The 27,867-nt window shown below is 51.6% G+C and overlaps 1 protein-coding gene across 1 annotated transcript in view; it reads left to right on the forward strand.

The window, feature by feature from the left end:
- Positions 1–24,775: 24,775 nt before the first annotated feature.
- LOC139243074 (calpain-2 catalytic subunit-like) overlaps positions 24,776–27,867 on the forward strand; it is a gene marked incomplete at its 3' end in the record, with an annotated part of 29,423 nt that continues 26,331 nt past the window's right edge. Inside the window, exon 1 of the mRNA XM_070870668.1 lies at positions 24,776–25,050. Within this exon, the coding sequence (XP_070726769.1) occupies positions 24,814–25,050 (237 nt within the window). The remainder of the gene's footprint in view (positions 25,051–27,867) is intronic.

Genomic DNA, 27,867 nt, shown 5'->3' on the forward strand with positions numbered 1-27,867 from the left:
TCACAGCCTTAGTATCCCACAGACTGTCGCATGTCCTCTGGCTCATTACTGATTGACTCGCACCCATGTCCAATTCCATCGATACAGGTACACCAGTAAGTTTTACATTAATCATTATCATTTGGCTCTGTTAGGAATGAATACAGTCTATACACTTCCTCCTCTGGTATCTTGGATTGCCTATCCAGATCTGCACTAGACTGGTCATCATTCTCCACGCGGTGTGTCGCAGCACGCTTGCTCAGTTGTGGACACATGCGCTGGAGATGCCCCACTCTCGAACAGCCTTTACAAATATACTGTTTAAACCGACACTGATGATGCCGATGATTTCCTCCACAACTCCAACACGGTGATATCGGATTCATTCCCGTTGGCGGACTTTGAACAGCCACAGGTTTCGCGTACGCAGTCGGGTAGGCCCTGCCATATGCAGCTCTGCCAAACGACGATACTATCTTGTTTACAGTACTTGCCGAGTTCCGATTTTTCAATGATATCTGCTTTAAGCTTTTGTCCGTTGTCATGCATGATTGCGCACGTGATGGCCTTGCTCAGATCCAGCATCTCCGCCAGTAGCTTACGCAGGATCACCTCGTGGTTGGGTTGATGTCGATTACAAAGAAGTCCCGCAGCATGTCTGCCAACGCAGTTTCGAACTTACACGGTCCAGCCAGACGTCTTAGGTCGGCAACGAATTCCGATATATCCTGGCCCTCAGAACAAATATAGAATCGATATCTTGAGATGATGATGCCTTGGTTTGAGATGGTCACGTACCAGAGCACACAATGTTTCATAATCCTTGTCCGTTGGACATAAGGGCAAGAGGACATTCTTTATGAGTCCATAGATTTTCGGACCGCAAACCGTGAGGAGGACCGGCCAGTGTCGAACTGCATCTGCCTCTTTCCCCATTTTGTTGGCCACGAAGTACTGGTTCAAGCGGGCTGCAAAGTCGGCCCAATCTTCTCCCTCCACCAATCGCTCCAGAATTCCAATTGTGCTCATTTTTGCATGTGTAGGTTCTTGTTACCTTGTCGCCAAATGTTGTGTACGCAATAACTCAATAGTCTGAATACTGTAAACTCCGAACAGGTACAAACCTGGCTCTACTTTATTATGGCCCACAGTGATTACATTACAAGATGGCTGGCCTTTTATACCTGGGCCGCACACACGTGCGCACAGACCAATGACCGGCAATGACCTCCGACGGTGGCACCACCTGGTGGCGAGTAAACCCAAGCATACATACATGACACAGTGCCAAGCTCTGGACCCTGTCTAGGCACAGTTCGGGACTCTGAGCCCTGACTAGACTCAGCATCAGACACTGTACCCTGCCCAGACTCTGTACCAGACACTGTAACCTGTCTAGACTCAGTGCCAGACTCCGTACCTGTCTACACACAGTGCCAGACCCTGTACCCTGTCTAGACTGAGTGCCAAACTCTGGACTCTGTCTGGGCACAGTTCTGGACTCTGAGCCCTGTCTAGACTCAGCGTCAGACACTGTACTCTGTCCAGACTCTGTACCAGACCCTGTACCTGTCTAGATTGTGCCAGACTCCGTACCCTGTCTCGACACAGTGCCAGACTCTGGACCCTGCCTAAACACAGTGCCATACTATGGACCCTGTCTAGACACAGTGCCAGACTCTGGATCCTGTCTAGACACAGTGCCAGGCTCCGGACACTGTCTAGACACAGTGCCAGGCTCCGGACCCTGTCTAGTCACAGTGCCAGGCTGTAGACCTTGTCTAGACACAGTGCCAGGCTCTGGGCCATGTCTCGACACAGTGCCAGGCTCTGGGCCATGTCTAGACACAGTACCAGGCTCCGGACACTGTCTAGACACAGTGCCAGGCTCTGTGCCCTGTCTAGACACAGTGCCAGGCTCCGGACACAGTCTAGACACAGTGCCAGGCTCCGGACACAGTCTAGACACAGTGCCAGGCTCCGGACACTGTCTAGACACAGTGCCAGTTTACCATGTCCAGACACAGTGCCAGACTTCGTAACGTGTCTACACTGAATTAAAGTCTCTCCACGACACCCTGGTCTACTCCTCACTCACCCCCCGCCCCCCCCACTATTGAGTTGAAAGCCCTCTCTACAGCCTTAGTTATTCGATTCGCCAGGACACTGGTCCCGGTGGAACAGCTCCCCCTTACCCCAGTACTGGTGCCAGTGCCCCAGGAACCAAAACCCATTTCTCCCACACCGGTCTTTGAGCCACGTGTTTAACTCTCTGATCTTATTGACCCGATGCCAATTTGCTCGTGGCTCAGGTAGTAATCCTGGGATTATTACCTTTGTGGTTCTGCTCTTTAAATTTAGCTCCCAGCTGCTCATAATCCCTCGACAGAACCTCTTTTTTTGTCCTATCTATGTCGTTGGTTCCTATGTGGACACAGTCTAGACAGGGTTCTGATCCTCGCACTGTGTCTGGGGGAGTGGGGGGGGGCGCGGGGGGTGAGGGGAAGGGCCCAGGTGAGGAGAAATTTAGAAAGTTAAAGAGAAAGGAGAAGGCAATAGAGCTGGGTGGTGATAGGGGGAATGATAACCAGAGAGTGACAGGAAGGGACAGCGCGTATAAACATAAGAGTACATCAGGAAGTGGGGTCAGAGCAGGGAAACATGGTAAAAAGACAAAATTAAAGGCTCTTTATCTGAATGCACACAGCATTTGTAACAAGATAGATGAGTTGACGGCACTAATAGATACAAACGGGTATGATCTGATAGCCATTACAGAGAAGTGGTTGCAAGGTGACCAAGGCTGGGAACTGAATATTCAGGGGTATTTAACATTTCACGAAGGACAGACAGAAAGGAAAAGGAGATGGGGCAGTTATGTTAATAAAGGATGGGATCAGTGCGTTAGTGAGAAACGATATTGGCTCAGAGGATCAAGATGTAGAATCAGTTTGGATGGAGATAAGAATTAATGGGAAAGGAGTCACTGGTGGAAGTGGTCTATAGGCCCCCGAACAGTAGCTACACTGTCGGACAGAGTATAACTCAAGAAATAATGCAGGCTTGCAAGAGGTACTGCAATAATCATGGGCGATTTAAATCTTCAAATTGATCGGACAAATAAAATCGGCAAAGGTAGCCTTGACTAAGTGTTCATAGAGTGTATTCGGGAGGGTTTCTTAGAACAATACTTCGTGGAACATAGAAACATAGAAACATAGAAAATAGGTGCAGGAGTAGGCCATTCGGCCCTTCGAGCCTGCACCACCATTCAATAAGATCATGGCTGATCATTCCCTCAGTACCCCTTTCCTGCTTTCTCTCCATACCCCTTGATCCCTTTAGCCGTAAGGGCCATATCTAACTCCCTCTTGAATATATCCAATGAACTGGCCCCAACAACTCTCTGCGGTAGAGAATTCCACAGGTTAACAACTCTCTGAGTGAAGAAGTTTCTCCTCATCTCATAAATGGCCTACCCCTTATCCTTAGACTGTGACCCCTGGTTTTGGACTTCTCCAACATCAGGAATATTCTTCCTGCATCTAACCTGTCCAGTCCCGTCAGAATTTTTTATATGTTTCTATAAGTTCCCCTCTCATCCTTCTAAACTCCAGTGAATACAGGCCCAGTCGATCCAGTCTCTCTTCATATGTCAGTCCAGCCATCCCGGGAATCAGTCTGGTGAACCTTCGCTGCACTCCCTCAATAGCAAGAACCTCCTTCCTCAGATTAGGAGACCAAAACTGAACACAATATTCCAGGTGAGGCCTCACCAAGGCCCTGTACAACTGCAGTAAGACCTCCCTGCTCCTATACTCAAATCCCCTCGCTATGAAGGCCAACATGCCATTTGCCGCCTTCACCGCCTGCTGTACCTGCATGCCAACTTTCAGTGACTGATGTACCATGACACCCAGGTCTCGTTGCACCTCCCCTTTTCCTAATCTGCCGCCATTTAGATAATATTCTGCCTTCGTGTTTTTGCCACCAAAGTGGATAACCTCACATTTATCCACATTATACTGCATCTGCCATGCATTTGCCCACTCACCTAACCTATCCAAGTCACCCTGCAGCCTCTTAGCGTCCTCCTCACAGCTCACACTGCCACCCAGCTTAGTGTCATCTGCAAACTTGGAGATATTACACTCAATTCCTTCATCTAATTAATTAATATATATTGTAAATAGCTGGGGTTCCAGCACTGAGCCCTGCGGCACTCCACTAGTCACTGCCTGCCATTCTGAAAAGGATCCGTTTATCCCGACTCTCTGCTTCCTGTCTGCCAACCAGTTCTCTATCCACATCAGTACATTACCCCCAATACCACGTGCTTTGATTTTGCTCACCAATCTCTTGTGTGGGACCTTGTCAAAAGCCTTTTGAAAGTCCAAATACACCACATCAACTGGTTCTCCCTTGTCCACTCTGCTAGTTACATCCTCAAAAAATTCCAGAAGATTTGTCAAGCATGATTTCCCTTTCATAAATCCATGCTGACTTGGACCGATCCTGTCACTGCTTTCCAAATGCGGTGCTATTTCATCTTTAATAATTGATTCCAACATTTTCCCCACTACTGATGTCAGGCTAACCGGTCTATAATTACCCGTTTTCTCGCTCCCTCTCTTTTTTAAAAAGTGGGGTTACATTAGCTACCCTCCAGTCCATAGGAACTGATCCAGAGTCGATAGACTGTTGGAAAATGATCACCAATGCATCCACTATTTCTAGGGCTACTTCCTTAAGTACTCTGGGATGCAGACTATCAGGCCCCGGGGATTTATCGGCCTTAATCTCATCAATTTCCCGAACACAATTTCCCACTTTATAAGGATATCCTTCAGTTCCTCCGCCTCACTAGACCCTCGGTCCCCTAGTATTTCCAAAAGGTTATTTGTGTCTTCCTTTGTGAAAACAGAACCAAAGTATTTGTTTAACTGGTCTGCCATTTCTTTGTTCCCCATTATAAATTCACCCGAATCTGACTGCAAGGGACCTACGTTTGTCTTCACTAATCTTTTTTTCTTCACATATTTATAGAAGCTTTTGCAGTCAGTTTTTATGTTCCCAGCAAGCTTCCTCTCGTACTCTATTTTCCCCCTCCTAATAAAACCCTTTGTCCTCCTCTGCTGTATTACAAATTTCTCCCAGTCCTCAGGTTTGCTGCTTTTTCAGGTCAATTTATATGCCTCTTCCTTGGCTTTAACACTATCCTTAATTTCCCTTGTTAGCCACAGTTGAGCCACCTTCCCCGTTTTATTTTTACTCCAGACAGGGATGTACAATTGCTGAAGTTCATCCATGTGATCTTTAAAATGTTTGCCATTGCCTATCCACCATCAACCCTTTAAGCATCCCTCACCAGACTACTCTAGCCAATTCACGCCTCATACCATCGAAGTTACCTTTCCCCAAGTTCAGGACCCTAGTCTCTGAATTAACTGTGTCACTGTTGGCCACAAAGTACTGGTCAAGACACTCAACGAAGGCTTCCCAATCATCACCCTCAACAAATCGCTCAAGATTACCAACGGCAGCCATTTTCACGTGAAAGTTTGTGATCTGTAACTCGTCGCCAGTTTTTACGTTCAGAATAACTCCACGAGATTGTGTTGTAAGCTCAAACCATTGTGACCTTGGGCGCTTTAATATAACTCCCACGTGAGGCAGCAGTGTGGTGGACTGCCTTTTATACCTGCTTGCTCCAGGGTACACAGGTGACCCATAGGTCTCCCACAGGTGTGCCCCCTAGTGGCAAGTCTCACATACACAGCACCAGGAACATCACTGAGCTGACCGTCGGAGTGCTGAAACAACGGTTCCACTGCCTTGACCTCTTGCCCTCAAGTACCCGACTGAGGGGGTGACCCTTTTCACCGCACAACCTCGCCATCATCAGAGCACAGCTGTTGACACCAGGCATAGCCACACCGCCTGAGGGGGAGATGGAGGAGGAGCAGGGGGAGGCGGAGGAGCGGGAGGTGGAGGAGGAGGAGGCGGAGCAGCAACTGCAGCGACGGAGGAGGCAGCGAGTCAATCACAATCCTGCCAGGGTCAATCCCGACCGGCTCATCAGAGAATTCCATCTGGTCCTCTGGACGTTCCCATCGCCACATCCATTTTTGCTTCCGTACCAAAGCCCCAAAACTGAAATGAGAGACACCAACAAAGATTAAACATTCCAGTCCAAATTTATATTACACCAATGAACACTTTCACAATCTATTTACTAAACACCCTGGTGCATTTCCTTATATCCCGACGAATCGAGTGCTCCTCCGCATTGTGTCCCCTGTGGCTGCAGCAGGGCTGCTGGGAGGCTGCTGAGTGTCAGGGCCAGAGATACAGATGACCTTGCAGGACGCCCTCGCCCAGCTCTGGGCCTGGGAGGCCCGGCTGCAGACTGCGTCACCTCAGGCTGGGCGGCGGCAGTCTGGCCTGGCTGGGTGACGGCCAGCGACACGGGCCATGGCGGAGTGGCAGTGGTGGGCTCAGGGATGCTGTCATCCCGAGAGAGGACAGCAGGTTCCTGCTCCACTGACCCACTGCCACTTCCCCCCTGGCCCTGGGGTAGCAGCTCAGCATCCCCAACACTCTGCTGGAGCACAGATTGGTGGCCTGCTGCCACACCGTGAGATCCCCCCTGGGCCGTGGGGCAACCCAGCGACAATGGCAGCAGTCAGAGCTGCCGTAGCATGAGAGCAGTCTGAGACTGGATGGCAACAACCATTGACCGCCTGACAGTACTAAGGTTGTTAAGTCTTGGATAAGGAGTCAGACTAGATACTGCGAGCTCAAAGTAAGGTGTGACCGTAGACCTTCATTACAGATCTCGGAGTGCCTCTCCAGCCTGTGAGGCCTCCTTAAATACAGGTGCTCCCAAGGGATTGTGGGATCCCTTGGGACTCCAGGGGATGAGCCCTCTGGTGGTTCGACATGGTAATTACAGGTTTACATACATAACAAAGATGTCACGTGGCACCAGCTGAGACTGCATCAGTGAATGCTGGCATCATAGGCAGTCCCTCGCAATCGAGGAAGACTTGCTTCCACTCTTAGCATGAGTTCTCCGGTGACTGAACAGTCCAATACGAGAGCCACAGTCCCTGTCACAGGTGGGACAGACAGTGGTTGAGGGAAGGGGAGGGTGGGACTGGTTTGCCGCACGCTCCTTCCGCTGCCTGCGCTTGGTTTCTGCATGCTCTCGGCGACGAGACTCGAGGTGCTCAGCGCCCTCCCGGATGCTCTTCCTCCACTTAGGGCGGACTGGTCTTTGGGCCAGGGACTCCCAGGTGTCGGTGGGGATGTTGCACTTTATCAGGGAGGCTTTGAGGATGTCCCTTGTAACGTTTCCTCTGCCCACCTGGGGCTCGCTTGCCGTGAAGGAGTTCCGAGTAGAGCGCTTGCTTTGGGAGTTTCGTGTCGGGCATGCGGACAATGTGGCCCTGCCCAGCGGAGCTGGTCGAGTGTGGTCAGTGCTTCGATGCTGGGGATGTTGGGCCTGGTCGAGGACGCTAACGTTGGTGCGTCTGTCCACCCAGAGGATTTGCAGGATCTTGCGGAGACATCGTTGGTGGTATTTCTCCAGCGATTTGAGGTGTCCACTGTACATGGTCCATGTCTCTGAGCCATACAGGAGGGCGGGTATCACTACAGCCCTGTAGACCGTGAGCTTGGTGCCAGATTTGAGGGCCTGCATCAGTGAATGCTGGATAGAGTGGATAGGAAGGACCTGTTTCCCTTGGCAGAGGGGTCAACAACCAGGGGGCACAGATTTAAAGTAATTGGGGGGAGGTTTAGAGGGGATTTGAGGGGAAATGTCTTCACCCAGAGGGTGGTGGGGGTCTGGAACTCACGGCCTGAAAGGGTGGTAGAGGCAGAAACCCTCCCCACATTTAAACAGTACTTGGATGTGCCCCTGAAGTGCTGTAACCTGCAGGGCTACGGACCGAGAGCTGGGAAGTGGGATTAGGCTGGGTAGCTCTCGGTCGGCCGGCGCGGACACGATGGGCCGAAATGGCCTGATTCCGTGCGGTAAATGTCTCTGATTCGATGCCCGAGAGCAGTCTCAGACTCGAAGCCACCAACCATTGTCTGGGTCACAGCACCAAGACGTTGCCTGGCTTCTGCCTGAGCTGCAACGGAAGCTGCCACATCGCCCGTTGACATGCGTCATGAGGTGTGGATCCCCACGGTATCCCTGGGAGACCGCCATCGTCTGCTCACTGGCAATGGTGCGCAGAGCCGTGTACAATGCTGGAGGCCGCCTCCTGCATGCCCCCTTACCGTTGCCCGAGAGGCTCTCGGGGCACCCTCGGCACACATGATGTTCGAGTACATGGCCACCACCCCTTGTGTGAACGCCTTGCCCCGTTGAGATCCTCATCCGAGTCCTGCGAAGCAGAACTCGCGCGCGAACTCGCCCTCCGGGGAAGCTGGCTCCCGAGGTTCCCTTCCCCCTCGGTCTTGCTTCTGCCCGCTAGGCCCCAGTGCATCACCCGCTGCAGTCCTCGCAACTAGCCTCACCTCCAACGACCGCGCAGTGCCAGTATCTGAGCTGGTGTCTGTGGGGGAGAGAAGCAGTGACACAGTGCTTGGCTCCTCCTCTTCCCTCCTCTCCCTCCAGAATCTCTTTTTTTTTAAATTTCAAAATATACTTTATTCCTAAAAAAAAATCTGTACAGTACATTCAAAGGCATTTCGCTGCGGCCAGCAATCCCATACACTATTATCTGGGGGCTGACGGCAGTTCCGTTCGTTACATTTCCTTGTTTTCCAGTTCAAGTGCAATTCGGTCCAATGCGGGATACCTTGTAGTACATGCAAACAAATGACATTACATGTGTCACTGTACGGTACACGGAATGGGTGACGGTACATTTACATTTTTTTCTTTCCAACATGCATTACGCAACAGGCCTTGCATTGTACATGGCACGATATTGGTGTTTACAGGTCATGGTGCTCCATGTACACAAAAAAGTAAATTACATATACGGCCCGAGGGGGGTTTTTGTACTGATTCCTGCCCCTGGGTTTTCAAAAATATATTCAAAAGGGAGTTAGATGAAGTCCTTACTACTCGGGGGATCAAGGGGTATGGCGAGAAAGCAGGAATGGGGTACTGAAGTTGCATGTTCAGCCATGAACTCATTGAATGGCGGTGCAGGCTCGAAGGGCCGAATGGCCTACTCCTGCACCTATTTTCTATGTTTCTATGTTTCTATGTTTTCCGGGGCGGAAGGGCTTTAAACTGTGGCCCTTCCCCACCGTGCCTTTGCGGCGACTGCACCAATTTTCAGTGCGTCCCTCAGCACGTAATCCTGGATCGTGGATCGCGCCAGTCTGCAACACGCAGACGTGGACATCTCCTTGCTCTGGAAGACCAGCAAGTTTCGGCAAGACCAAAGAGCGTCTTTGACCGAGTTGATGGCCCTCCAGCAGCAGGTGATGTCAGTCTCGGTGTGTGTCCCTGGGAACAGCCCGTAGAGCACAGAGTCCTGTGTTACGGAGCTGCTCGGGATGAACCTCGACAGCAACCACTGCATCTCTTTCCAGACCTGCCTTGCGAAGGGGCAGTCCTGAAGGAGGTGGGTGACAGTCTCATCCGCCCCGCAGCGGGCTCAGGGGCACCGTGCCGTGTTGATGATACGTCGGCTGTGCATGAACGCTCTGACGGGTAAGGCCCCTCCAGAATCTCTTGAGGAGTAGGGAGGGGGGGGGTGGGGGGCTGAGGAGCAGGATGGACAGCTTTTCCCTGGTTCTCCGAGAGTATAAATGGCACAAGACTCGGGTTAAGGTGAGGGCGGTGGGGCAGGAACGGAGCAAGGAAGGCAGACAGTAGCAGGAGCTGCAGAGTGAGAAGACCGTCCAGTGTGGTGGGGGAAGGCGGGGGAGAGGGGGGGGGGGGGTGAAGATACCGTTGTTTGCCCCCAGCGGGGTCGAGGTCTCCCCCGGCCATGGCGCCCACCACCTGCGGGCCAATGAGCTGCAGTATTCATTCCTCAAGGTCAGAGAGGGGCCACAGGGTCAGGTTCTCCATCTCCTGTCCTCTGCTGCCCCCGTCTCATAGACATTGACCACACAGAAGGAGGCCATTTCGTCCCATCGTATCCACACCACCAAGTTATGTGCCATCTTGGCCTGTGAAAGGAAGGAACGGGTGTGAGTAAGAGTCCAGCGATGAATGTAGAAGGTGTGTCTGCCATGGTTGAATAGCTGTGAATGTAGGCAAGGCGTGAGACGAGGGTGTGAGTGTGGGTACGTGCAGATGCTGGGTGGTAGACAAGTACTGGTGTGCACAGACCGAGCTGGAGAGGCTGGTATGGAGCAGCCATGGAAGCTTGTTCTTACCTTCACCACCCGACAGAGGTCGTTGAATTTTTTCCTGCACTGGGTGAGGCTTCTCTGCACCCCAGTGCTGGCCGACACCTCCCGGGCCACCTCTTGCCACTCAGCATGGAACACCTTTGGTGATGGCCTCGTTCCTGAGGCAGGGAACAGCGACTCCCTCCTAGTCTCCAGTGCCCCCACCAATACCTCCAGAGCCACACTGTTAAATCGTGTGGCCCTCTCCCTTGAAGGAGGCTGACCAGTGACCATTTCACCATCTTTCTCCGGTGCAGAGATCAGTGACCGAAGTCCAGCAATGCTGAAAATGAGCAGCAGCAGATTGAAATGACCTCCCCTTTCAGAGCTGGACGGAGCAGGAGTCGAGGATTGAATGCTGAATAGAACAGAGCTAAAATTGGGTAAGTGGTCGTGAATCGCACCCCCGCAGTGCCCAGCTCAGACCATTAGTGCCTCATTTATCGCCCCCCCTCACTCCTGGGGTGCAAACACCCAATTTCACACAATTTGGCAAGACATCTCGCCGGGTGCTAAACTTTCTAAAAGTAAAATATGACCATCAAAACAGGGTGCTGCTGAATTCTGCCCCCCAACCCCTCCCCGGAGTGTCAGGAATGGTGACCATCTGGTTCACCAACATCCTGTAGGGAAGGGAATCTGCCGTCCTTTCACAGTCTGGCCCATATGTGGCTCAGGCCCACAGCAAAGTGGTTGACTCTTAACTGCTGCCTAGACCCAGTGCCAGGCTCTGTCCCCTGTCTAGACCCAGTGCCAGGCTCTGTACACTGTCTAGATCCAGTGCCAGGCTCTGTGCCCTGTCTAGACCCAGTGCCAGGCTCCGTACACTGTCTAGACCCAGTGCCAGGCTCTGTGCCCTGTCTAGACCCAGTGCCAGGCTCCGTACACTGTCTAGATCCAGTGCCAGGCTCTGTACACTGTCTAGACCCAGTGCCAGGCTCCGTACACTGTCTAGACCCAGTGCCAGGCTCTGTGCCCTGTCTAGACCCAGTGCCAGGCTCCGTACACTGTCTAGACCCAGTGCCAGGCTCTGTGCCCTGTCTAGACCCAGTGCCAGGCTCTGCACACTGTCTAGACCCAGTGCCAGGCTCTGTGCCCTGTCTAGACCCAGTGCCAGGCTCTGTGCCCTGTCTAGACCCAGTGCCAGGCTCCGTACACTGTCTAGACCCAGTGCCAGGCTCTGTACACTGTCTATAGCCTGGCACTGGGAGGCGGGGTTCGTGGGGCCAGAGGCCTATAAAGACCAGCTGGTGCAGCTGCAGTGGGGAGAGAAGGCAAAAAAGAAGTAGAAAGAAATCAAAAGGTGACATCACAGCCAAGGGGGTAAGTGATTGGCTGGTGATTGGTGAGTAGCTTTTCTTTTTTCTTTTCTTTATCAGTAAGTAACATTTAGCCTTGTTGCCAAATTAAGTTTATCAAGGCACAACAGCTCGGACACGTGTTATGCTCCTCCTGTACTATGTGGGAAGTCAGGGACGCTTCCGGTGTCCCGGACGACTACGTGTGCGGGAAGTGTGTCCGCCTCCAGCTCCTGACAGACCACATTGTGGCACTGGAGCTGAGGGTGGATTCACTCTGGAGCATCCACGATGCTGAGAATGACGTGAATAGCACGTTTAGTGAGTTGGTCTTGTCATGTATTCAACTATCAGTGTAACCCATGTATAAACTGACCGAAGTTGTACACCTTGAGATCATTGACCACAAGAAGGTGAACTTGTGGGAGACACTCCTAACCTGGACTTTCAGGTATAAAAGGGGAAGCTCCACCCACCTTCATCTATTGAGGTCTTGGTAATAAAGGTAACTGGTCACAGAGTGACCTTCTCTCAAGTATGGGCCTCGTGTGTATTTATACTGTATGGTAAGGACGTATCATTGGCGACGAGAAACTGGGATTTAAACCACGCGAGCATGGTCACTAGCAGCACAGAAGAGAGGTACTGTGTTGGTGATGATTGGGACGACTTTATTGAGAGACTACAGCAACATTTTGTCACTAAGGAATGGTTGGGACAGGATTCGGCCGACAAACGCAGGGCTCATCTCCTGACGGTTTGTGGATCCAGGACGTACTCCCTGATGAAGGACCTTTTAGCGCCAGAGAAGCCGGTGGACAAGACGTTCGAAGAGCTCAGTAAGTTGATCGGGGAACACCTTAAACCGGCGAGCAGCATGCACATGGCGAGACACCGGTTTTACACACACCGGTGGTGAGAAGGGCAAAGCGTTCCTGACTTCGTGGCAGACCTCCGGCGACTGGTGAGTCTATGTAAGTTCACAGATACATGCAGAGCGGAGATGCTGCGAGACTTTTTTATTGAGGGCATCGAGCACGCTGGGGTTTTCAGGAAACTGATTGAGACCAAAGACTTGACCTTGGAAGCGGCGGCTCTGATAGTCCAGACATTTATCTCGGGGAGGAAGAGACCAGAATGATGTGTGACAGAAATCTTGGCTCAAATGCGGCAAACGACCAGGGAGTCAACATTGTTAACGCGGCACACAGTTGTCTAGGCAGACAAGGGCAATCGGACATGCCTCAGCATGTAGTTGAACCCAAAGTGGGAATTCAACAGAGACAATGGCTAGCTGAATGGCGATTCATGCCATCGCAATGGACAATGCGGCCAGTAATGGGGCCATCAACACCTGTTAATAGTTCGCGGAAGGACAATCACAGAGACAGTCAGAGACGATCGACTGGTAATGGACCTTTTCCCTCCAGTTCATGCTGGAGGTGTGGAGGCAAACACCCAGCCAGAGCTTGCAGGTATCAGCAGTATACCTGCAGAAACTGCAACGTCAGCGGTCACTTGGCGCGTATGTGCAGGAAGCCTGCAGCCAGGTTGATGTACGAGGAGGACGGGCCCGATGTAAGCCCTACGAGGCCAAATGAATACTGGGGGAAATCACTGGAAGCTGAAGTTCAGCGAGTTCATGTGCAGCACATATACAGTTCATACAGCAGGACGCCACCGATAATGATGAAAGTGCTCCTCAATGGCATCCCAGTATTAATGGAGCTAGACACGGGGGCCAGCCAGTCCCTGATGAGTATCAAACAGTTCGACAAGTTGTGGGTGTCCAAGGCCAGGAGGCCAAAATTATCACCGAATGACGCACAGCTACGGACATATACAAAGGAGATCATTCCGGTGCTAGGCAGCGCCACGGTAGTCGTGACCCACAAAGATTCAGAGAACAGGTTGCCACTCTGGGTTGTCCCGGGGGACGGTCCCGCACTACTGGGGAGGAGTTGGTTTGCTGTCATGAACTGGAAATGGGGCGATGTCAATGCAATTTCCTCTGTGGAGCGAGTATCATGCTCACAGATCCTGGACAAATTTGACTCATTATTTCAACCCGGCATTGGCACTTTCATGGGGGCCAAGGTAGTGATTCACATAAACCCGGACACCAGGCCAGTACACCACAAGGCCAGAGCGGTGCCGTACGTGATGCAGGAAAAGATAGAATGCGAATTGGACCGCCTGCTGAGGGAAGGCATCATCTCGCCAGTCGAATTCAGTGACTGGGCGAGCCCGATTGTGCCGGTGCTCAAGGCGGATGGGTCGGTCAGGATATGTGGTGATTACAAGGCCACCATCAATCGGGTGTCACTCCAAGACCAGTACCCGCTACCGAGAGCGGAGGACCTCTTTGCAACGCTATCCGGTGGCAAACTTTTTTCAAAATTGGACCTGACCTCAGCTTACATGACCCAGGAGTTGGCGAGTGAGTCGAAGAAGCTGACCACCATCACGACACACAAGGGGTTGTTTGAGTACAACAGATGTCCGTTCGGGATTCGCTCGGCCGCCGCGATCTTCCAACGAAATATGGAAAGCCTCCTCAAGTCGATTCCAGGGACGGTGGTTTTTCAGGACGACATCCTCATTACGGGTTACGATACTGAAGAACACCTCCACAACCTGGAGGAGGTGCTACACAGACTGGACCGGGTAGGTCTACGACTGAAAAAGGCGAAGTGCGTCTTCCTAGCTCCAGAGGTAGAATTCCTGGGGATGAGGGTAGCAGCAGACGGGATCAGCCCTACTGCATCCAAGATGGAAGTGATCCAGAGAGCACCCAGACCCCGTAACACGACGGAGCTGCGTTCGTTCCTGGGGCTCCTGAACTATTTTGGTAACTTACAAAATTGAGCACACTGCTAGAGCCGCTACATGTGCTCCTACGCAAAGGTCGCGAATGGGTCTGGGGGGACAGCCAGGAAAGGGCTTTTAATAGAGCACGCAATTTGTTATGTTCCAACAATCTGTTAACACTATATGACCCATGTAAGAAACTTGTTTTAACGTGCGATGCGTCATCCTATGGTGTCGGGTGTGTGTTGCAGCATGTCAATGCCAAGGGTCAGTTACAGCCGGTAGCTTATGCCTCCAGAAGTCTGTCCCAGGCAGAAAGGGGCTACGGGATGGTAGAAAAGGAGGCGCTCGCATGTGTATATGCGGTAAAGAAAATGCACCAGTACCTGTTTGGCAGGAAATTTGAGCTGGAGACAGATCACAAACCCCTAACGTCCCTTTTGGCTGACAACAAGGCCATAAATGCAAATGCATCGGCCCACATACAGAGGTGGGCACTCACGTAAGCCGCCTATGACTACACAATTCGGCACAGACCGGGCACCGAAAACTGCGCCGATGCACTCAGCAGGCTCCCACTAGCCACCACTGAGGGGGCTACCGAGCATGGTGCTGAGATGGTCATGGCTGTTGAAGATTTCGAAAGCGAAGGCTCACCCGTGACAGCCCGTCAGATTAAAGTCTGGACAAATAGAGACCCGCTACTGTCTTTAGTCAAGAAATGTGTCCTGAATGGGGACTGGGCAGCCACGTACAGAGCATGCCCTGAGAAATTTAAACCATTTCATAGGCTCAAGGATGAACTCTCGATTCAGGCCGATTGCCTACTGTGGGGAAACCGCGTAGTCATGCCCCAGATGGGCAGAGAGGTGTTCATCAGAGAACTCCACAATGGGCACCCGGGCATTGTCATGATGAAGGCAATTGCCAGGTCACACGTTTGGTGGCCAGGGATAGATGCAGACCTGGAACTTTGTGTTCGCAGGTGCAACACGTGTGCCCAGCTGGGCAACGCACCCAGGGAAGCCCCCATTAGCCCCTGGCCATGGCCCGCCAAGCCTTGGTCACGCATCCATGTGGACTACGCAGATCCTTTCATGGGGAAAATGTTTTTGGTTGTAGTAGACGCCTACTCCAAATGGATTGAGTGTGACATTTTAAATTCAAGCACATCCTCTGCCAAGATAGAAAGTCTACAGACAATGTTCACCGCCCACGGTCTACCGTACATCTTGGTCAGTGACAATGGCCCGTGCTTCACAAGCACTGAATTCCAGGACTTCATGGCAGGCAATGGAATTAACCATGTTAGAACGGCACCGTTCAAGCCGGCCTCAAACGACCAGGCAGAACGAGCAGTGCAGATAATCAAACAGGGGATGCTCAGATTACAAGGGGATTCCTACAAACCCGCTTATCACGCCTCCTGTTGGCCAATAGATCCCGACCACACTCGCTCACAGGGGTTCCACCCGCAGAGCTACTAATGAAAAGAACGCTCAAAACCCGGTTATCCCTTATACATCCCACCATGAAAGAAATTGTCGAGAGCAGGCGCCAGTCACACTATCACTACCATGACAGGAATGCGAGGGCGCGATGTATTGATGTAAATGACCCTGTTTTTGTCCTCAACTACGCTGCAGGGCCCAAATGGCTTGGAAACATAGAAACATAGAAAATAGGTGCAGGAGTAGGCCATTCGGCCCTTCGAGCCTACACCACCATTCAACAAGATCATGGCTAATCACCCAGCCCAGCACCTCCCCCCCACGCCCCTGACCCCCCCCCAGCCACAAGGACCACATCCAACTCCCTCCCGAACACATCCAATGAACTGGCATCAACAACACTCCGCGGCAGGGAACCCCACAGGCCAACAACTCCCCGAGTGAAGAAATCTCTCCCAATCCCAGCCCACCCCCATCCCAAGAGCGTTCCCCCCCCCCACCCCCCGGCTCCAGACCCACCCAACACCGGGAACACTACCCCCGAACCCAACCCGCCCCGTCCCGTCAGAATCCTTCCCAAATGCCGAACACCCCCGGATGTCGAGCCCCCAGCCCCGGCCACCCCGGAGCCACGCCCCCGCGACGACAACCACACCACATCCACCAATCGGCATCTGCGCAGTCAACCCGTCCACCCCACTCCGAACACTCCCCGCACCGAGGCACAGAGCCCCCAGGCCCGCCCCTCCAACACACTTCACCCCCCCCAGACCTCCACTGCAATGTGGCCCCTCCTGTCCCCTGCCCTGGGTTTCTCTGCCCCCCCCCCCACCTCCACCACTCTCCCCTCCGTCCCCCGCCCCAGTCTCCCCTCAACTTCCCTCTGCCTCCCCGCACAGGCTCCCATCTTGGGGGCGGTAACCTTCTGGGGCAGGGAATTTTAGCCCCCAGCGTGGAAGTCCTGCTCCCACCGCAGAATTGGCCTTACCCCCCCTCAATGGAAGCGGAGTGCAATTTCCCCACTCCACTCCCTTTGGGGGCAGTTCCCGGGGCACGACTCGCAGGCACTGTGATTGCCAAAGAGGGGAATAGGATTCTGGTAGTTAAACTTACCAATGGACAAATCTGTCGCAAACACGTGGATCAAACTAAAAGGAGGTTCAGCAACCCCATAGAAGAAGCAGAGGAAGAACACGATGTAGAGTTCACTCCACCACAGATGACCGAACACCAGAACCAAAGGAAGGAGAGCCCAGTCACTGTGGGCAGTCCGGACAGGCCTGAGGCACCGCAAACAGGAGACACTCAGGCCAGCGCCCAACAACCGGAGCCCCAACTCAGGCGCTCTACAAGGGAGCGTAAACCACCAGAGAGACTCAACCTGTGATCCCAATAAGACTTTGGGGGAGGAGGTGATGTCATGTATTCAACCAGCATTGTAACCCATGTATAAACTGACCTCAGTTGTACACCGTGAGAACATTGACCACAAGGGGGTGAACTTGTGGGAGACACTCCTAACCTGGACTTTCAGGTATAAAAGAGGAAGCTCCACCCACCTTCATCACTTGAGGTCTTGGTAATAAAGGTAACAGGTCACAGAGTGACCTTCTCTCAAGTATGGGCCTCGTGTACATTTATACTGTATAGTAAGGACATATCAGGTCTTACTGCAGGTAAAGGGTACACAGCCAGATAATAAATGAGTGACCAACAGGAAGAGCAGTGCAAGGAAGGTAGTGCAGGGGTCCCCTGCGGTCATCCCCCTGCAAAACAGATACACCGCTTTGGGTACTGTTGAGGGGGATGACTCATCAGGGGAGGGCAGCAGCAGCCAAGTTCATGGCACTGTGGCTGGCTCTGTTGCACAGAAGGGCAGGAAAAAGAGTGGGAGAGCGATAGTGATAGGGGATTCAATTGTAAGGGGAATAGATAGGCGTTTCTGCGGCCGCAACCGAGACTCCAGAATGGTATGTTGCCTCCCTGGTGCAAGGGTCAAGGATGTCTCGTAGTGGGTGTAGGACATTCTGAAATGGGAGGGAGAACAGCCAGTTGTCGTGGTGCACATTGGTACCAACGATATCGGTAAAAAACGGGATGAGGTCCTACGAGACAAATTTAGGGAGCTAGGAGCTAAATTAAAAAGTAGAACCTCAAAAGTAGTAATCTCGGGATTGCTACCAGTGCCACGTGCTAGTCAGAGTCGGAATCGCAGGATAGCGCAGATGAATATGTGGCTTGAGCAGTGGTACAGCAGGGAGGGATTCAAATTCCTGGGGCATTGGAACCGGTTCTGGGGGAGGTGGGACCAGTACAAACCGGACGGTCTGTACCTGGGCAGGACCGGAACCAATGTCCTAGGGGGAGTGTTTGCTAGTGCTGTTGGGGAGGGGTTAAACTAATATGGCAGGGGGATGGGAACCAATGCAGGGAGACAGAGGGAAATAAAATGGAGGCAGAAGCAAAAGATAGAAAGGAGAATAGTAAAAGTGGAGGGCAGAGAAACCCAAGGCAAAAAACAAAAAGGGCCACATTACAGCAAAATTCTAAAAAGACAAGCCTGAAGGCTCTGTGCCTCAATGCGAGGAGTATTCTGAATAAGGTGGACGAATTAACTGCGCAGACAGCAGTTAACGGATATGATGTAATTGGCATCACGGAGACATGGCTCCAGGGTGACCAAGGCTGGGAACTCAACATCCAGGGGTATTCAACATTCAGGTCGGATAGACAGAAAGGAAAAGGAGGCGGGGTGGCGTTGCTGGTTAAAGAGGAAATTAATGCAATAGTAAGGAGGGACATTAGCTTGGATGATGTGGAATCGGTATGGGTGGAGCTACGGAATACCAAAAGGCAGAAAATGCTAGTGGGAGTTGTGTACAGACCACCAAACAGTAGTAGTGAGGTTGGGGACAGCATCAAACAAGAAATTAGGGATGTGTGCAATAAAGGTACAGCAGTTATCATGGGCGACTTTAATCGACATATTGATTGGACTGACCAAACTGGTAGCAATGCGGTGGAGGAGGATTTCCTGGAGTGTATAAGGGATGGTTTTCTAGACCAATATGTCAAGGAACCAACTAGAGAGCTGGCCATCTTAGACTGGGTGATGTGTAATGAGAAGGGACTAATTAACAATCTTGCTGTGTGAGGCCCCTTGGGGAAGAGTGACCATAATATGGTAGAATTCTTTATTAAGGTGGAGAGTGACACAGTTAATTCGGAAACTAGGGTCCTGAACTTAAGGAAAGGTAACTTCGACGGTATGAGGTGTGAATTGGCTAGGATAGACTGGCGAGTGATACTTAAAGGGTTGACGGTGGATAGGCAATGGCAAACATTTAAAGATCACATGGATGAACTTCAGCAATTGTACATCCCTGTCTGGAGTAAAAATAAAATGGGGAAGGTGGCTCAACCGTGGCTAACAAGGGAAATTAAGGATAGTGTTAAATCCAAGGAAGAGGCATATAAATTGGCCAGAAAAAGCAGCAAACCTGAGGACTGGGAGAAATTTAGAATTCAGCAGAGGAGGACTAAGTGTTTAATTAAGAGGGGGAAAATAGAGTACGAGAGGAAGCTTGCAGGGAACATAAAAACTGACAGCAAAAGCTTCTATCGATATGTGAATAGAAAAAGATTAGTGAAGACAAACCTAGGTCCCTTGCAGTCGGATTCAGGTGAATTTATAATGGGGAACAAAGAAATGGCAGACCAATTAAACAAATACTTCGGTTCTGTCTTCACAAAGGAAGACACAAATAACCTTCCGAATGTACTAGGGGACCGAGGATCTCGTGAGAAGGAGGAACTGAAGGATATCCTTACTAGGCGGGAAATTGTGTTTGGGAAATTGATGGGATTGAAGGCCGATAAATCCCCGGGGCCTGATAGTCTGCATCCCAGAGTACTTAAGGAAGTGGCCCTAGAAATAGTGGATGCATTGGTGATCATTTTCCAACAGTCTATCGACTCTGGATCAGTTCCTATGGACTGGAGGGTAGCTAATGTAACACCACTTTTTAAAAAAGGGAGGGAGAGAGAAAACGGGTAATTATAGACCAGTTAGCCTGACATCAGTAGTGGGGAAAATGTTGGAATCAATTATTAAAGATGAAATAGCAGCGTATTTGGAAAGCAGTGACAGGATTGGTCCAAGTCAGCATGGATTTATGAAAGGGAAATCATGCTTGACGAATCTTCTGGAATTTTTTGAGGATGTAACCAGCAGCATGGACAAGGGAGAACCAGTGGATGTGGTGTATTTGGACTTTCAAAAGGCTTTTGACAAGGTCCCACACAAGAGATTGGTGTGCAAAATTAAAGCGCATGGTATTTGGAGATAATATACTGACGTGGATAGAGAACTGGTTGGCAGACAGGAAGCAGAGAGTTGGGATAAACGGGTCCTTTTCAGAATGGCAGGCAGTGACTAGTGGGGTGCCGCAGGGCTCAGTGCTGGGACCCCAGCTCTTTACAATATACATTAACGATTTAGATGAAGGAATTGAGTGTAATATCTCCAAGTTTGCAGATGACACTAAACTGGGTGGCAGTATGAGCTGTGAGGAGGATGCTAAGAGGCTGCAGGGTGACTTGGACAGGTTAGGTGAGTGGGCAAATGCATGGCAGATGCAGTATAATGTGGATAAATGTGAGGTTATCCATTTTGGTGGCAAAAACACGAAGGCAGACTATTATCTGAATGGTGACAGATTAGGAAAAGGGGAGGTGCAACGAGACCTGGGTGTCATGGTACATCAGTCATTGAAAGTTGGCTTGCCGGTGTCATGTATGTAACCATCTTGCAACGGTAATCCTCATGTAACTGTAACATTCATGCAACTCCTGTACACTGTACTTATACCCCAGAAATGCACACGCTGACCATAGGGGGTGAACTTTCAGGAGACACTCCTCACCTGGGTTTCCAGCTATAAAAGGCGAGGTCCCACCCAGGGGAGGAGTTGGCTAGCTGGGATGAATTGGAAATGGGGGGATGTGCACGCCATTTCATCTGTGGAGCGAAGTTCATGCTCACAGGTCCTGCAAAAATTCAGGTCACTGTTTCAACCTGGTGTCGGAACGTTCAAGGGCACTAAAGTAGTGATACGCATCACCCCCGACACCAGACCAGTGCACCACAAAGCCAGAGCGGTGCCGTACGTGATGCGTGAAAAAATTGAATGTGAACTGGACAGGCTGCTCAGAGAGGGCATAATTTCGGCCGTTGAATTCAGTGACTGGGCCAGTCCCATCGTTCCTGTGTTTAAAGCAGACGGCTCGGTCAGGATTTGTGGCGACTACAAAGCCACCATCAACCGAGTGTTGCTGCAAGACCAATACCCGCTCCCGAGAGCGGAGGACCTTTTTGCCACACTGGCAGGTGGTAAGCTGTTCACGAAGCTGGACCTCACTCCGGCCGACATGACTCAGGAACAGACTGAAGAACCAAGCTTCTGACCATCATCACGACACACAAGGGATTATTTATCTACAACAGGTGTCCGTTTAGCATTCGTTCGGCAGCAGCTATCTTTCAGAGAAACATGGAAAGTTTGCTCAAGTCCATCCCTGGAACGATCGTGTTCCAAGACGACATTCCCATAATGGGTCGAGACACCGAGGAACACCTCCACAACCTGGAGGAGATGCTACGCCGATTGGATCGGGTAGGCTTGCGGCTGAAAAAGGCCAAGTGTGTGTTTTTGGCCCCGGAGGTGGAGTTTTTGGGCAGGAGGGTTGCCGCAGACGGGATCCGGCCCACTGAATCAAAAACGGAGGTGATTCACCGGGCACCCAGGCCCGGCAACACGTTGGAGTTGTGATCATTCCTGGGACTTTAGAACAACTTGGGAACTTTCTGCTGAACTTAAGCACATTGTTGGAACCGTTACACATGCTCCTGTATAAAGGGTGTGAATGGTTTTGGGGGGACTGTCAAGAACGGGCTTTCAATAAGGCGAGGAACCTGCTGTGTTCCAACAAACTGTTGACTTTGTATGACGCCTGTAAAAAACTGGTTTTAACATGCGATGCGTCATCCTACGGGGTTGGGTGTGTGTTGCAGCAGGGTAACGATGACGGCCGACTCCAACCAGTGGCTTACACCTCCAGGTCGCTCTCCCAGGCAGAGCGTGGATACGGCATGGTTGAGAAGGAAGCACTCGCGTGTGTGTACGGTGTGAAAAAGATGCACCAGTATCTTTTTGGTAGACAGTTCGAGCTAGAGACAGACCACAAGCCGTTAACATCCCTGTTGTCTGACAGCAAGGCTGTCAACGTCAATGTGTCAGCTCACATACAGCGCTGGGCCCTCACGCTGGCTGCGTATGACTACACCATACGGCACCGGCCAGGCACCGAAAACGCGATCAGCAGGCTCCCACCGGCCACCACCGAGGGGGCGTCGGAGCAGAGCGCCGAGATGGTCATGGCCATTGAGGCTTTTGACACTGCGGGCTCCCCCATCACAGCCCACCAGATCAAACTCTGGACAAACAGGGACCCCCTCCTATCCATGATAAAGAAATGTGTCCTGACTGGGGATTGGGCGCCCGCACACAGGGTGTGCCCCGAGGAGGTCAGACCGTTTCAGAGACGGATGGATGAGCTCTCCATCCAAGCCGACTGCCTGCTATGGGGCAGCCGGGTAGTCATGCCCCAGAAAGGAAGGGAAGCGTTCATCAGGGAACTCCACAGCGAGCACCCAGGCATCGTGCTAATGAAGGCCATTGCCCGGTCACATGTATGGTGGCCGGGGATTGACTCAGACCTGGAACACTGGGTTCGCAGGTGCACGACGTGTGCCCAGCTGGGCAATGCCCCCAGGGAGGCCCCACTCAGCCCGTGGCCCTGGCCCACCAGGCCATGGTCACGTATTCACGTAGACTATGTGGGCCCGTTCATGGGGAAAATGTTCCTGATCGTTGTCGATGTGTGCTCGAAGTGGATCGAGTGCATCATATTGAACTCGTGCACGACATCCACCACCGTGGAGAGTCTGCGTATGGTTTTCGTGACCCACAGCCATCCTGGTCAGCGACAATGGCCTGTGTTCCATGAATTCCAGGAGTTTATGTCAAGCACGTCCGGACAACGCTGTTCAAGCCGGCTTCCAATGGCCAGGCGGAACGGGCGGTCCAAGTCATAAAGGAGGGTATGCTACGCATCCAAGGACCCTCCCTTCAGTACCGTCTCTCACTTAACCTCTAAAATAAAAAGACTTAAGGGGGGAGGTGATGTCATGTATTTAACCATTTTGCAATGACATAGCCATGTAACTGTAACTCATGTACACTGTACCTCATGTACACTGTACCTGTACCCTAGAAATGCACACTCTGACCACAGGGGGTGAACTTGCAGGAGACACTCCTCACTTGGGTTTCCAGGTATAAAAGGGGAGGTCCCACCCAGGGTCAGCACTCCTTGGTTCTGAGAATAAAGGTTAAGGTCACAGAGTGACCGTGTCTGCAGTACATGCCTCGTGTGAGTTTGTAGTAAGGTGCTGGGACACCACAGCAGGCGGTGAAAAAGGCAAATGGTATGTTGGCCTTCATAGCTAGGGGATTTGAATATAGGAGCAGGGAGGTCTTACTGCAGTTGTACAGGGCCTTGGTGAGGCCTCACCTGGAATATTGTGTACAGTTTTGGTCTCCTATTCTGAGAAAGGATGTTCTTGCTATTGAGGGAGTGCAGCGAAGGTTCACCAGACTGATTCCCGGGATGGCTGGACTGACATATGAGGAGAGACTGGATCAACTGAGACTTTATACATTGGAGTTTAGAAGGATGAGAGGGGATCTCATAGAAACATATAAAATTCTGATGGGACTGGACAGGTAAGATGCGGGAAGAATGTTTCCGATGTTGGGGAAGTCCAGAACCAGGGGACACAGTCTTAGGATAAGGGGTAGGCCATTTAGGACCGAGATGAGGAGAAACTTCTTCACTCAGAGAGTTGTTAACCTGTGGAATTCCCTGCCGCAGAGAGTTGTTGATGCCAGTTCATTGGATATATTCAAGAGGGAGTTACAGATCCTGGCATTGGTTCTAGACAGTGTACAGAGCCTGGCATTGGGTCTAGACAGTGTACAGAGCCTGGCACTAGGTCTAGACTGGGCACAGAGCCTGGCACTGGGTCTAGACATGGCACAGAGCCTGGCACTGGGTCTACACAGTGTACATAGCCTGGCACTGGGTCTAGACAGGAGACAGAGCCAGGCACTGGGTCTAGACAGGAGACAGAGACTGGCACTGGGTCTAGACAGGGATAAGGGGATCAATGGGGTAAGAAGAGAAAACAGGAAAGGGGTACTGAGGTGAATGATCAGCCATGATCTTGTTGAATGGTGGTACAGGCTCGAAGGGCCGAATGGCTTACTCCTGCACCTATTTTCTATGTTTATATGTTTCTAGACACAGTGCCAGGCCCTGTACCCTGTCTAGACCCAATGCCAGGCCCTGTACCCTGTCTAGGCCCAGTGCCAGGCTCTGTACCTTGTCTAGACCCAGTGCCAGTCTCTGTCTCCTGTCTAGACCCAGTGCCTGGCTCTGTACACTGTGTAGACCCAGTGCCAGGCTCTGTGCCATGTCTAGACCTAGCGCCAGGCTCTAGACCCAGTGCCAGGCTCTGTGCCCAGTCTAAACCTAGTGCCAGGCTCTGTACACTCTCTAGACCCAATGCCAGGCTCTATACACTGTCTAGAACCAATGCCAGGCTCTGTACACTGTCTAGACCCAGTGCCAGGCTCTGTGCCCTGTCTAGTGCCCGCCAATGGGCGGGCCGTGAGCCGCTCCGCTCCGCCCCAGTTCTCGGACCGCGCCCTGCCCTGCCCGGGCGGACCCAGCGCAGTGCAGGCGGAAGCGGAGCGGATCGGATCAGTCGCGGGATGTCGGGGATGGCGCTGTGTATTCAGAGAGCGCGGCAGCGACAGCAGGGCATCGGCTCGAACTGCCAGGCCAAGCCTTTCCTCAACCAGGACTACGCGGCTATGCGGGAGCACTGCCTGCAAACCGGCTCCTTGTTCCAGGACTCCAGCTTCCCCGCCAGCCCCACCTCGCTCGGCTTCAAGGAGCTGGCCCCGAACTCCTTCAAGACCAGGGATGTGCAGTGGATGCGGCCAAGGGTAGGTCTGGGAAAGGAGGGGACTTAACCCAAGTGTGACTGAATTAACCCGAGTGTTTATCCCGAGTGTCTGTAACTTTATCCCGAGTGTCTGTAACTTTATCCCGAGTGTATAACTTTATCCCGAGTGTCTGTAACTTTATCCCGAGTGTCTATAACTTTGTGTAACTTTGTCCCGAGTGTGTGTAACTTTATCCCGAGTCTATAACTTTATCCCGAGTGTGTGTAACTTTATCCCGAGTGTCTATAACTTTATCCCGAGTGTGTGTAACTTTATCCCGAGTGTCTATAACTTTATCCCGAGTGTGTGTAACTTTATCCCGAGTGTGTGTAACTTTGTCCCGAGTGTCTATAACTTTATCCCGAGTGTCTATAACATTGTGTAACTTTATCCCGAGTGTGTGTAACTTTGTCCCGAGTGTCTATAACTTTATCCCGAGTGTGTGTAACTTTATCCCGAGTGTCTATAACTTTATCCCGAGTGTGTGTAACTTTATCCCGAGTGTGTGTAACTTTGTCCCGAGTGTCTATAACTTTATCCCGAGTGTCTATAACTTTATCCCGAGTGTCTATAACATTGTGTAACTTTATCCCGAGTGTGTGTAACTTTGTCCCGAGTGTCTATAACTTTATCCCGAGTGTGTGTAACTTTATCCCGAGTGTCTATAACATTGTGTAACTTTATCCCGAGTGTGTGTAACTTTGTGTAACTTTGTCCCGAGTGTCTGTAACTTTATCCCGAGTGTCTGTAACTTTGTGTAACTTTGTCCCGAGTGTGTGTAACTTTGTCCCGAGTGTGTGTAACTTTATCCTTGAAGCGTGTCCACTTTTGCCCACGAAGCGTGTGAAACTTTGGCTGGAGTAAAATGAATCTTGCACACACTGGCAATGAGAAAGTTGAGGAATAATCTTGAGAATTAGGATGAAAGATTGTCACGAACCCACATCCATTTTACGAAATAAACTCCAATCCACCATATGTATTGCATTCAGGAGTACGGTGTCGTTAAATAAAGGGGGGGGGGGCGTGCGTTGGGAGTGTGTGAGCACAGTGTACACACTGCACTGTACCCCACTGTGTGAGCACAGTGTACACACTGCACTGTACCCCACTGTGTGAGCACAGTGTACACACTGCACTGTACCCCACTGTGTGTGAGCACAGTGTACACACTGCACTGTACCCCACTGTGTGAGCACAGTGTACACACTGCACTGTATCCCACTGTGTGTGAGCACAGTGTACACACTGCACTGTACCCCACTGTGTGAGCACAGTGTACACACTGCACTGTATCCCACTGTGTGTGAGCACAGTGTACACACTGCTCTGTACCCCACTGTGTGAGCACAGTGTACACACGGCACTGTATCCCACTGTGTGTGAGCACAGTGTACACACTGCTCTGTACCCCACTGTGTGAGCACAGTGTACACACTGCACTGTACCTCACTGTGTGAGCACAGTGTACACACTGCACTGTACCTCACTGTGTGAGCACAGTGTACACACTGCACTGTGCCCCACTGTGTGAGCACAGTGTACACACTGCACTGTACCCCACTGTGTGAGCACAGTGTACACACTGCACTGTACCCCACTGTGTGTGAGCACAGTGTACACACATCACTGTACCCCACTGTGTGTGAGCACAGTGTACACACTGCACTGTACCCCACTGTGTGAGCACAGTGTACACACTGCACTGTACCCCACTGTGTGAGCACAGTGTACACACTGCACTGTACCCCACTGTGAGCACAGTGTACACACTGCACTGTACCCCACTGTGTGTGAGCACAGTGTACACACGGCACTGTATCCCACTGTGTGTGAGCACAGTGTACACACTGCACTGTACCCCACTGTGTGACTCAGTGTACACACGGCACTGTATCCCACTGTGTGTGAGCACAGTGTACACACTGCTCTGTACCCCACTGTGTGAGCACAGTGTACACACTGCACTGTACCCTGTGAGCACAGTGTACACACTGCACTGTACCCCACTGTGTGAGCGCAGTGTACACACTGCACTGTACCCCACTGTGTGAGCGCAGTGTACACACTGCACTGTACCCCACTGTGTGAGCGCAGTGTACACACTGCACTGTACCCCACTGTGTGAGCGCAGTGTACACACTGCACTGTACCCCACTGTGTGAGCGCAGTGTACACACTGCACTGTACCCCACTGTGTGTGAGCACAGTGTACACACGGCACTGTACCCCACTGTGTGTGAGCACAGTGTACACACTGCACTGTATCCCACTGTGTGTGAGCACAGTGTACACACTGCACTGTACCCCACTGTGTGAGCACAGTGTACACACGGCACTGTATCCCACTGTGTGTGAGCACAGTGTACACACTGCTCTGTACCCCACTGTGTGAGCACAGTGTACACACTGCACTGTACCCTGTGAGCACAGTGTACACACTGCACTGTACCTCACTGTGTGAGCACAGTGTACACACTGCACTGTGCCCCACTGTGTGAGCACAGTGTACACACTGCACTGTACCCCACTGTGTGAGCACAGTGTACACACTGCACTGTACCCCACTGTGTGTGAGCACAGTGTACACACATCACTGTACCCCACTGTGTGTGAGCACAGTGTACACACTGCACTGTACCCCACTGTGTGAGCACAGTGTACACACTGCACTGTACCCCACTGTGAGCACAGTGTACACACTGCACTGTACCCCACTGTGTGTGAGCACAGTGTACACACGGCACTGTATCCCACTGTGTGTGAGCACAGTGTACACACTGCACTGTACCCCACTGTGTGACTCAGTGTACACAC

Source organism: Pristiophorus japonicus, unplaced genomic scaffold (genome assembly GCF_044704955.1).
Source record: "Pristiophorus japonicus isolate sPriJap1 unplaced genomic scaffold, sPriJap1.hap1 HAP1_SCAFFOLD_160, whole genome shotgun sequence".
NCBI classification, from domain to species: domain Eukaryota; kingdom Metazoa; phylum Chordata; class Chondrichthyes; family Pristiophoridae; genus Pristiophorus; species Pristiophorus japonicus.